The sequence below is a fragment of the Electrophorus electricus genome, chromosome 2 (genome assembly GCF_013358815.1).
Source record: "Electrophorus electricus isolate fEleEle1 chromosome 2, fEleEle1.pri, whole genome shotgun sequence".
Classification (NCBI taxonomy): Eukaryota; Metazoa; Chordata; class Actinopteri; order Gymnotiformes; family Gymnotidae; genus Electrophorus; species Electrophorus electricus.
The window spans coordinates 6,574,949-6,587,676 of record NC_049536.1 but is presented as its reverse complement, the minus strand read 5'-3'; the positions used below and the strand labels follow the sequence as shown (position 1 = coordinate 6,587,676).

At 38.3% G+C, this 12,728-nt stretch overlaps 1 protein-coding gene across 9 annotated transcripts in view; it reads left to right on the top strand.

Annotated features, from left to right (window-relative positions):
* Positions 1–3,327: 3,327 nt before the first annotated feature.
* tjp1b (tight junction protein 1b) overlaps positions 3,328–12,728 on the top strand; it is a 57,555-nt gene continuing 48,154 nt past the window's right edge. For all 9 annotated transcript variants that reach the window (XM_035536653.1, XM_035536650.1, XM_035536648.1 and 6 more), the window contains exons 1-3: positions 3,328–3,762; positions 10,488–10,529; positions 10,648–10,807. In XM_035536653.1, the coding sequence (XP_035392546.1) occupies positions 3,665–3,762; positions 10,488–10,529; positions 10,648–10,807 (300 nt within the window). In that variant the 5' untranslated portion in view covers positions 3,328–3,664. The remainder of the gene's footprint in view (positions 3,763–10,487; positions 10,530–10,647; positions 10,808–12,728) is intronic.

The following is a 12,728-nucleotide window of genomic DNA, read 5'->3' as shown; positions in this document are numbered from 1 at the left end:
GGTGAGCATTTGTTCCAATCCTAATGAGACCACCATGAACTGCAGGTGTGGGTGGTGATCAGTGGGAGGTGCCAGGGAGGAGCCAGAGGAAGAGTCGGCCACACCCAGAGTGGCAGATCTTGGAGCCTCTGTGACACAGCATTGTGTAATGACCTGTCAATTTAACTCTTTTTTGTATAATAAGTAGGCATTTTCTCCATAGGTCCTACTAATTCAAGTAATATTTGATATGTACTGTTTCTATCCAAAATTAAAAAGACCATGACCCAAGAATGTAAGGAGAGCTTGTCTGCTTCGCATAAGCATATTTGCTCTTGAGCCTTTAGGAATCAGTAACATGTGAAAGCTCTGCTCTTTCTGCACAGTGAATGTCCACTTTAGGTTTTCATATTACTCACAAAAATGCTACTCAAAGAGAGACAGTAAAATTTAATTCAGTTCATGACTGGTTAAAAATAGCAAGGTTGACAAAATCCCAATCTGTCAGGTTAAGAGAAGAAGAAAAGGAGGGGGTAGGTTTAGGTTATGCATGCTCTGATGGCCTCGTGACACAGAGAAAGCACTGTGACAGCACTGAAGTGTAACTTGACGTGTGCTTATGTACATATTTGGGTGTGCATTTATATGTGTAGGTGTTCATATATTTTCTTATATTCTTATTTACATAAGAGCAAATGTGCAGATTTTAGAGTGTGTGTTTTGTCTTACTATTGTAGTGTACTCATGTGTAAATTGCTGTCACTTCTAGCACCTCCTCTTTGAAGAGGAATCTTAAGGCTCAGGTCTAGCATTTTTCCTTTGGGAGGAAAAAAAGTCCTCCAAACAATTTCTGATTCCCTTTTACCTGCATGTGGAAAAACCATGGAACAGAGAGGGGAAAGAGGGCGTTCCACACTTGTCCTACTTAACACACTGCAAATGAATTCCACATGACATTGGTGAAGGTTTTAACAAAGACAGAAACAGCACTGAACGCAGCAGCAAGTGACCTCCAAATATAGAACCGCACAAGCAGACCTGGACAATTTACCTATGAGCCTCAAAAAACAGAACAAAATGACTACAGGTGCTGTAATGCTGTGGTGGTGAACTCATGCTTGACCTATATGTACAACCTCCCCTGGTAGCAGCAGATGCCCCTTACAAAGGTATAGGAAAAGACAGGAGGATCTCCATTCCATTGCTCATGTATGTTCATGTGTGTGTGTTTTAGTACATTTGTGTGTGTGGGGGTGTGAATGGTGAGTATAGATGTGCGGGTGTGAGTGTGTATACATGTGCCCTTGAAGATGAGTGTAATGAGCTGTCATAGTGCTGCAGTGGAAAAGTGTGCATGTATGAGGGGACTTCAGGGCTTCAGACTGCAGTAATGGCACTGCTGGTGACCCAGTGCTACCCGAGTGTCTCGGTAGGAACACCCACTTCCACCAAGTCACAGAATTGAGGTACAGCAGCCCAGCTTTTCTTCACAAATACAGCACCGCTTTGTAATCAAGGACTGTTCCTGACTTTTAAACAAATGATGGCTCATGCCTGGTTTAGAATAAAGCGGTGGTGTAGCTTGAGCTTGAGTTGTATGGGTAGATTCTTACTGCAGATGAACAAGATTAAATATTTTATCATAATGATGGCATATGAGAACAATGTGCTTGTACAATCCACTCTAATAAGCCACCTATTTCTTCTTCTTTGTACACATGCTTTGTATCTTTACCTATCTACTGTACAATCTAATTTGCTGCACATCTTGAAGAAAAGAGTTTTATTTAATTGTTCTTTGATTAAGAGAACAAAAATTCTAGGGCACGAGCTATCAGGCTGATATGTCTTGACGTCATGAGCATAATTGCTCTCACACTTGAAATAGATTCAGCATGAACTATTTCTGGTCTGTGCATCCCACCCTAGCATTTCCACAGCTCTCCACTACAACTCTCAAGTGCAGACACAACAGATGACAATCAGTCAACCCGTATATTTTCTTAAACAGTGTTAATTTAGCAGCATTGATCAATAACATTTGCTTTATAATCACTGAGGCTGTGAAGGAACCAGCATCATTATGCAGCCAATTAATTTCACACTGAATAAAAAGCAAAACAAATGCAGTTGTTTTAATACCAAATTAGCCTAATTATGAGGTTAGAGACAAAACAAACAAGCTCACCACCTGACTCTTTCTATTTACTCCCATTTAGGATTTCAGAAATATTATTAAATCATGCAAAATAACGATCTTTTTTCAGTTTAGAATTGTATTGATTATGATGCAACTAGACTGATATTTCTCTGACTGAAACTGAGTCTGGCTCCGTGGGATGTAAGAGAGTGTATGGTTTGAGGCACACTTCCAGTTGCATAAATTATCATTGTTTGTCATGGCTCTGCAATACAACAACAACAACAACAACAATAATAATAATATAGACTCAAATGTTGCAAAAGTACTGAACTTTTATTTTAAAAGATTTAAGAAGGAATTCAGAGTAATGATAAAAACAAAGAAACAATATTGTTTGACCATAGGCTAGATGCATGTAACATCACATATTGTGTGTCGCAAAAAAATAAAACCGAAATCAACTGAAGGAAGTATATTCATTTTCCTATAAAGTACATAAAGTACAATATGCAAGCAAACACTCTAAAATGGTACACTTATAGTAACCCTGTAAAATAGTGTGCTTTAAATATTCTCAACTAGACTACATTATAAGCTAAATTGATAAGTCCCTGGAATTTATTCTGAATGTACAAACAGTTTATAACCAAATTTCCTTCAGTCAGGACAGGGGAACGTACTTTGTGACATACAATTTCTGAAAGTCAAAAGGAAGGTAATTTGACTTTGTAGATGTCCAGGTAGTGCTGCTGGAATTGACTGAGGCTTTATGACAAGTTACCTTGTACGAGAATTTATATTTCATGGATCGTTTTGATTTATTGTTTATGGTTCATATGTTTCGCTGCACAACCAAAGCAAAAAAAAACCTTTAACATTATTTGGGGGGGGGGGGGGGTAGAGAAAATATGACTGTTCTGATTTTACAGCAGTTGACATATTTATGAGAGAATATATTAGGCCTATGTATTACTATAGCCTATATAGCAATGTAAAATTCGATAGTGAAGTCCGAAGACTTTTCATGCTACTTGGCACTTTTGCTAAACGCGTCCAATTACTCCCATTTATGTATTCGCCTCCCCCACCCCACCCCACCCCACCCCACCCCACCCCCACCCGGCTCAGCCCACCCCACATCCTCTCACTACACGTCTCTGCTCCCTACCTCACTACCACAGACGCTGCAGCGTTTTACTCAGAGCAAGAGACCGTGAGGGGCAGATCGTTCTAGGCAACGCGCTGCGAGCGGTGGACAGAGAATGAGTATTTCCTGACTAAACTTGAACGGATTGGCGATCCGTGCTTAGAGGTAATACGATTCGAGTGTCATTGTAGGCATGGGTCGCGGCGGCGTGGTACCTCTCGCCGAGCTCCTAGGGGAGTGTTTTCCCTGTCAGTTCGTCAGCGCTGGAAATGGCGTTGTGATGCTGAGCAAGGAAGACGCAGTAGACGCGGATGCCAGAGAATAGGAGAAGAGCTAAAATATAGTACCTGTGTTTTTCTTTTGGTGTGGATTTTTTTAAAGCGGTGAATGATACCATGGTGAATTACCAGAAATACATAACTGTTATGCAGCTGGCCTTAGGTGTGACAGCCATCAACAGAGACCGTAGCCTGCCTCCAAGGAAACATATGTGGTGAGTATGAACCTCAGTTCGGGTTATTATGCGATATAGGTTGTGGAGAAAGGCGGGGATAGGTTTTGGTATCCTTGTTACGGCGCGGCACGACCGCACAATCAGCAAAAGGAGCATATGCTTTTACTGGCAAATCCAAGGGTCGATCTGTGCAGCCACTTTCACAGTGTTGTATTCAGGTACAAGCCAGGTGCAATACTGTGTGTGTAAGTATGTGCACGAGAATTCTTGGGCAGTACTGATATGGCATAGCTTACAGTAGATTTAGGCGCCAGCAGGTTTTTTATCTTTTTTTATGAAGAGACAAATAAAATCTTATCGGGTCGATTTGCATGAGTATGATGTAATGCTACTTTTATTCATCAAGCTTTTGTGACTATTGTACTCTTTTATTTCAAGTTATTTTTCTGTCTTCATTCATAAATCACTCTCCTGTTACAAATAACCATGCATCATCCCATTTAACGTTTTGTGCTCTAAAAAAAAAAAAAAGTGTCTGTAGCATGAACAAGTGCTTACTGTATTTTTATCTTACCCAGTTTCGTTTTTAACATTAAAACTCAACAAGTACTCCCTCGCATTTCATGTGTCTGTTTCCAGTTTGTCATCGTCATTAAAAAAGTGTGTCTGTGTGCATGTCACTCTCACAACATCTTTGTTACCACCACACATTTGTCTTGTTTCTCATGTCTTTTGCAGATTACACTGCTTGATTTTGGCACCCATGCACCTAATTTTCATTATGGCTCTTTCTTAATTGTGAGTAGTGTTCCTCTAAGACCTCTGTGTGTGAGAAGATTGTGTCTATAATCTACACAGGATTACACTATGGGTGAAAAGGAAATGAGACAGCTAATTATCCATCAGTGACCAGCACAGAGTTCTCCTTCAATGTGGATGACAAATTGTTTACAAGAAGGCACCGTGATTGTCATATTCCACGCACACCGAGTCAAATTACCGTTTCCCTTAACCCAGCACAGTTCAAAATAAAATTTAAAATCCACTTCATATCTAACTGAATTAATGTAGCGTATTTCATGTCATCTTTCTGCGCCGTGCTCTAGGTTTGGTATTGCTGTCTGTTAGGATGTTGTGAACTTTTATCAACAAAAGGCATAAATTCTTTTAATCAGTACTTTTAATATTTGGTAACTTGGTGTTATCACTTCTTACAAATCTCGGCATCTGCTTTTAATATGTAAATGCTTTCATAATAACCATCTCTTCTTGAAATATGGAATGCCTTTATCTTTTTACACTCATTATTTTTACATTTACATTTATGGCATTTTACAGAAACACACACATTGCAACTTACAGAAGTGTTTTAGATGTCTACTCAAAGTATCCTTAGCTGGCACAAATAGGTTAGAGTCCAAAAATACTCTTAACCGAGACACAGCCAGAATCGAGTGTCAGTGCTAGAGCTAGAATGAGAGCTACAATGCAGTACAATACAATGCCATAGAATACAACACAATTTACGGGCAGTTACTCAACAAGATAGATCAAATGCAAATAAAAAAACATCTTACTAGTCTTTGATTATAATTAATTACGTGAACTTAAACTTGAAGTAGGAAAGGGTGAATAGGCATTTCCAGGCTTGTGTGCAATGATTGCTCATAATACTGAAAATCATCATGAGTACAAATTGGTATAATGGATCTGTGACCTTCCAGAATATCTTTCCCTAAAAGGGTTTGCTAGTCCATAACTTGCTAGCAATTAATGTGCAGAAATAAAATAAGTTGAATTTTGTGCATGCTGGTAGACCCGTGTGATAAATCTAAAATTGTTATCTGTGCAAAATGTATCTTTGAAATCTGTTAACTGCACACATCTGTGCTTTGGGATTTTCATAATTACAGGCACTCTGTTTTCTTTGGGAACAGTAAAGACGACAAAATTTGATGAACTTTCCTGGATAAAATATATTTTGGGCTGATGAGAAGCAAGTATTAAGTTTTAGCTTCAATTTAATTACCACTCAAATATGCAATCAATGATTATTTACACTGTATAATTGATTGTTTTTAAATTTCCCCATTTGTTTAAAATTTGTACTTACTTAATATCAACATCAGAAATGCTTTTAAAATTTAAAGCAGAAAAACCTCAAGCTGTAATCTTCTTTATGAGGACAGGTTTGCTGAAACGTAATGGAGTCACTGAAATCAACCAAGCTGCTAACATGAAGAATCCCAAAAAAAGGCAAAAACATGCCAAGTCTACATCAGTCTAAATGACAAAGCATTTAAGATCAGCAGAGAAATCCTCACAACATGACATGTGGATGCTGGCTCTGGGCCTGTTTGTGTAAATTAATTATTCATGGCTTAGGAAACATGGCATCACTATCATTTTATAGGAAATTCATCACTTCACCATGTTTCAGAACAGTAGTTATACTGAGATTACAGGTACAGTAAGCACAGCAAAGTTACTGTACCTAAACTGAATGACTCCTCTCAAAGACCTGATTTTGTCTAGAAAAGGAAGAAGCAGGTTTTTTAAAAGACAAATTAGGACAAAGTTGTATGTTTTTGCCAGATCAAGTAAACAGCATGGGAATAACCTACAGTTAAGTATTAGTTCATAAATAAATGCTACTAAATTCCTTTACTGCTCAATATGAGCGAAGTTGAGTTGTGTTGTTTGATTCTCCACCAGAGAGCATTTAATTTCTCCTCTTTGAGAGTTCCTACATTCGGTTTGTTCCTAGGTGAGCCTCCCTGCCTGGGGTTTTATATCTGTCCACTTTCTACCAGAGGACCTCTGAACGTCCAACCTGGAAAAGAGGTAAAGGATGTACACACAGGAGTGTGCAAAAGTCATTAGAAGGCAATCCAGGTTCAGAGACAGGCTGTATTGTACAGACATAAAGATATTACACAATAAATAACATAAATAGTGTAAATAACAAACAGAAGACTAAAGAAATTATTAAATGCATTATTTCATTCTTAAGAAAATGAAAATGTTGAGAGAGTATTACAGTACTAGCACTGATTTTTCAGTGTGCCATGGAGGTTAAGTGTGTACTCACAAGTTACTGTGTGATAGGCATGCTGTTGTTTCCCATACATTCAACAAGAAGCAAAACCTGTGCTAAAACATTATGCCATTGTTTCAATGGCTCCTTGCATTTATTGGAAAATAGTTTTTTCAAAAGCTTCAGGACTATCTTTTGGACTGCAGAAGAAGCGGTACTCTTAGATTTTATCTGTTATATTCATAATAACGCATTACCCCTCAAAGTGTCATAAAAACTGTCCAAGAGATTTTTATAAGACGGTATAGCCAGCTCTAGTGCCGGTTGCCTGACCCAAGCTGTGTAGTTGGCACTTATACTGACCCTCTCGGCATGCACATATATGTAATTCCTCAGTGTCTGCAAATTTCATATTTTACACTTGTCTCTCTCTTTTAATCTAAAATTAGTCCTTACTTTATTATAGTAATTAACCTGAAGTCAGCAGCTGTAGGTGAAGAGGACGCTAATAGACCAGGCCTCTCATGCCAACCCTGCGGTCAGTAAGGGCTGACTACACATGACTGCACTGGTTCCCGATGTCCTGTTTGCAGTCCGTTTTAGCCTGGGGCCTGTACCGGTCTGTCCAAGAGTTACACTAATGCGTGTGATTATAGCAGTGTTGATAGCAGTGCACGGTAGAGAGTGCATGCCTAAGATAGTGACAATCAGTGTCATGTGTGCTTGTAAAAGTTCTCTACTGAACCAAGACCAGTGGCATGGTCTATGTGCTACATACTGGTTTGCTGATTAAGCAGTACATATTATTGCTTAGCTTAATTACAAGTGATAGCTGCACAAGGCACATATGAAGACATCCGAGGACTGTATGATCTACCACACTTTACTACTGACTGCCTTTTGTCATTTATTTGTGCTGTAATAACATTAGGTATCTGCTTACACTGTTGTTTTGACAGTTAATCAGAGATCTGACAAATGAATATGCACTGGCATCAGCTCCAGTACTGCTTAGGTCAAATTTGTAAAAGCGCATGAGATTTTCTGAATACCTCCTTTTATGTGATGTCATTGAAGTCCCATGCACCTTATTCTATATATAACAGGCCCCACCAGTGATTCCTGTCCAGTCTTTCTCTATGTGCTTTTAAGGCATTTGACTGTGAAAGGTGAGCTGAAGATAAACTGTTCTCTGTGTTCCTCGAGTTAAGCTTAGCATTTCTGCCAAAGTCTTCATCCTCGTTCTCTTGTGTTTGTTTCCTTGCATCGCGTTAACATCGCGTCAAACCATCAATAAACAACTGTACGCTTATTTGTACAGAAATTCTGTGGAATTTTTATGCAATTATTTGTCTTATTTTAAGCTAACCTGTCTGTATAGTCTGTTATTCCATCAGTGCGCCATTTCTGATATATTTTGCAAGCAAATCCTATTTTTCCACTGTGGTGTTTAGATAGTGATATGGGTGGTTTATTGTTATTTTACTATTATTGAACTAAGGCCATGCGATCTCATGAGTTTCCATAAATAATGTATGTATGGCCTCACATGTGAGATGCTTTGAAGTCCAAACGGAGCAGATGTGACACAAATTATTGATGATGTGGATTTAATAAATGACTGTGTGTGGGATTAGTATGACAAGAAAATTGTTTAACCTCATTTACTGACACTTTTTGGTTCTGTGTGCTTGAGAAGCAGTGCTGGTTTGTTTAGTTTTCTCAGGGGTGTGTGAGGTACAGTATGTAAATTGACATCCCCTGAGACTTTGCTATGTAATATTATTCAGCCAGTTCTGCTTAGTCTGCGAATTTATGATATAATGGTTATTTGTTATTACTGTGGATGATAGTGCTATGTGTATTTATACAGGTAACACAAGAAAAATCATTAGGCCTTGGCCCTTTTAAAATAAGAGAGGAATCTTTTTTAATTCATGCATGAATCATGAATGCTTTGTGAAAAACAGAAAAATATTGGGGGGGGGGGGTTTGTTGGTATACACAATAACTGATGCATCATGGGTATACACAATAATTGATGTATTATTGGTATACACAATAATTTATGTAATATTGATATACACAATATTTGATGTAATATTGGTATACACAATATTTGGTATATTGTTGGTATACACAGTAACCGATGTATTTTTGGTATACACAATAATTGATGTAATATTGATATACACAATATTTGATGTAATATTGGTATACACAATATTTGGTATATTGTTGGTATACACAGTAACCGATGTATTTTTGGTATACACAATAATTGATGTAATATTGGTATACACAATAACTGATATATTATTACTATTCATAATATCGGATGTATTAATGTTATATACAATAACTGAAGCTACTCGTGAAATGGAACCTTAATCTGTGAAACAGAGAGGGATGTCTGTAAATAAACAGAGAGGGATGTCTGTAAATAAACAGATAGGGATGTCTGTAAATAAACAGATAGGGATGACTGTAAATAAACAGATAGGGATGTCTGTAAATAAACAGAGAGGGATGTCTGTAAATAAACAGATAGGGATGTCTGTAAATAAACAGAGAGGGATGTCTGTAAATAAACAGAGAGGGATGTCTGTAAATAAACAGAGAAGGATGTCTGTAAATAAACAGAGAAGGATGTCTGTAAATAAACAGAGAGGGATGTCTGTAAATAAACAAATAGGGATGTCTGTAAATTCACGGGCTCCAAGGCACCTCAAAAAGTATTTTAATTGTTCAGGTAGATAAGTCAATAACATCAAAATGAGAGTTTTTATAACTTTGTGTCCTCTAGCTATTTTTCACCTTTGAAATAGTTACGCACAGTTGGTCCAAATACCACAATACGCAGTGGGGCAAAAAGGATTAAAATGATAAATTCCTGAGAAACATTTCCTTTCTGCATATATTGTAAATTCCTTGCTTTTTTTTTTATACTTTTATGCCTATATTAATAAATGGGTTTTAGCAGTGTACTGCGAATTACCGAGAATATTATACATTTACCATAGGCTCTGCAGGAAGTGTTTATGAGATTTTTGACAGAAGATGAGGAATGCTGAGTGTGTGCTGCAAATGGCTTTCATAATGATTGCATGCCTTCATTATGTTATATATGTTCTATGTTATTTATGTTGTATGCTTGGAATGTTCTTACTGGATATGGGAAGATGGTAAAAAAATAAATTATATATATATATATATATATATATATATATATATATATATATATATATATATATATATATAGTATTCAGATATATTTTTACATTATCAAACATTTTGTTTATACCTATAAAGTTAGTGAAGAGACAAAACCTAGCCAATATAATATTATTCTAGAATATTTATATATTTATTAGAATATTTAGTAAACATTTTGATAATAATGACATCATTGGAAAACAGGAAATATTCAAAATCCATGTCAGTGTGATTACATACAAAACTATTGTAAATACCCAATTTATTTAAATTAAATATAGATTTGTAGTGCTTTGTACTATGCATACTTTATCTGAACTTTTGAGAAGCAGTGCTCCAATACATAAAAAAGTGTCATTTCATATTATAAAATATTTGATCATTTTATTCATCATATTGATTTTTCAAACTAACTATAATAAGTTTTGTTTCTCTCTCTCTCTCTCTCTCTCTCTCTCTCTCTCTCTCTCTCTCTTTCTCTCTCTCTCTCTCTCTCATATTCCAATCTCAGGATTTTTCCCAAACACGAAAAAGATAAATACGGACCAGCTGTGTAAGTTGAAAATCTTCCTTCTCGTTATATTTCCTTGACCCAGTTTTGTTTTTGTTTTTTTACTTAGAGTGCTCAGGGCTTTCCCCAAGTTCCAAACACAGCTTTTCATCTTCCTCAGGTACTACCCTAGGGTCCACGCCTACATCCCCACCCCTGATACGCTCTCTATAGCGGCTGAATCAGAGAGTTCGGTGCAGGGCAAACCATCCCTGCGCAGAATCAAGGGCCGCATCCACCGCAGTAAAAGCCTGGACAGCATCGACCTGCTGGACTCTAACGTGAGTGAAAGACTGCACCAAGGGCAATTGTGTGTGTGTGTGTGTGTGTGTGTGTGTGTGTGTGTGTGTGTGTGTGTGTGTGTGTGTGTGTGTGTGTTTGTGCAGTTACACTATTAGGTAAACAGGTGACTTCGCATTCATATCCACGTTTGTGTGTGCATGTGTGCTTTTGTGTACAGTTGTAGTTGCTTCTTTCAGTGTAAGTTCAAAACATCCAAATTATACCCCGACATGCATACTAAATTCATACCAAAACACAAAAAAACTAAAATACACTAAAAGACCCAGACATTACTATAGGGCAGTTTGTGCAAATTTCATCCCAGTCATTAACAATTCTAATTTTCCTTACTCCTCTTACAGAGTTTAAAACTCTGAAATCCTTTCAATTATGTGCTATAAATGCTCTGTGGAGATGTAATTTGCTGTTAGTGTAGACATTCTGAATGTCTCATGGATTGTTTACATAGTTGTTCTTGTTCTCTGTGGATCCAAGGCAGAGTACATTTAAAAAAAAACCTTGTATAAGGACACAATGTCTCATGAGCTTAATGTTAAGACGAACCCAGTCTGATCATCCTGTGGGGATTCTGCGCTGCCATTCCACATAAACTGCAGTTCTTTCATTATCTCAAAGGCCTTCTTCTCTTCTCAGCACCCACTGCGACAACATTACCATTATAATGAGCTCTGAGGCTTCAGTATTATTAAAAGGCTGTGAGCTGTCAGACGCTGGCCCCCCTTGGCCTTGCGGGAGATTCTCTGTGGAAGGACACTCACTGCCATGCTCCCGTACATGTGTCTATGAGTGGAATAGCGGTCTGCAGTACTAATATATCCTATCATTTTACAGATCTCAGTTTAATTGTGGTGGAACTACGTGAATTAATGCTATTAGAACGTTTTTGATCCATCTGGGAATTACACAGTGTTTGTTTAACGTAGCGGGTGTATATACTCACAGTTGGCTCTGATGTTGCATTTCAGTGTTTAAGTACAACCAATAACTGTGGAACTCTGCTGTGGTAGTTTGGTGGTAGTTAAATCTTACATTTAGACACTCAGAAGCTTTTAATGTCAAATTATACATTTACTAGACTACTATTCAGAATACTGGAAAATTGGTATTCTTTTATCTGTCAGACTGAGGTAGCGTGGTAGCATATAATCCTCCCCTGTATTGACATGCATGCACCAGCAGGCCGGGTTTGAAGCTAAAGTTTGTGCTGACCGGCATGTGAACAGCACTTTCCCCACAACATCCATCTGCCTTAAAAAAGTGAGTTTCCACCATCCCAAGCCCCATTAATGGCCATTAAAGCCTGCCTCTCAGGCCACTTTCAAAGGCAGGGCGTCCCAGTGAAATAAGGTTGACCGGAGCACAGGGTCCTGCACTTGTAAAATGTTCATATATCTGGGCAGCCTCCCTATCACGTCGCAACTCGCGCGCACACACACCAACAAACTTGCTGACAAGGCTGGATCCCAACCCAGCTGATGAGAGTAACGAATTCGCATGCAGTGAGTGATGAAGGAGCAGCAGTGCTCGCGTGGAAAGCTGCGAGCCGCTGCCGCTGAACGTGCAGTGCCGGAGCAGGGAGCCTGGCAGGCTTACAGACCTGCACCAAGCATGACCTTACACTCTTTAATATGTTACTTGTGCACTTGCCGTTGTGCTGACATGGACTGGGTTACCTGCAGTGTTTAAATCACAGATGTGTCTGTCTGTGGCTTTGTATCATGAAGCCTGGTGGAGCTGCATTGTCAGTGTTTGTGGCTGCATTTGGGTGATGATTGTGGTCCTTAGTTATGCATTTGCACTTTTAAACTGTGTTGCTGAGCTGAATCAAACACTGCGCTTGGAGGCTGGTCAGGGGTTGTTGGTTGCATGCCCACTCGCACTGTCATTTGTGTTGGCAAG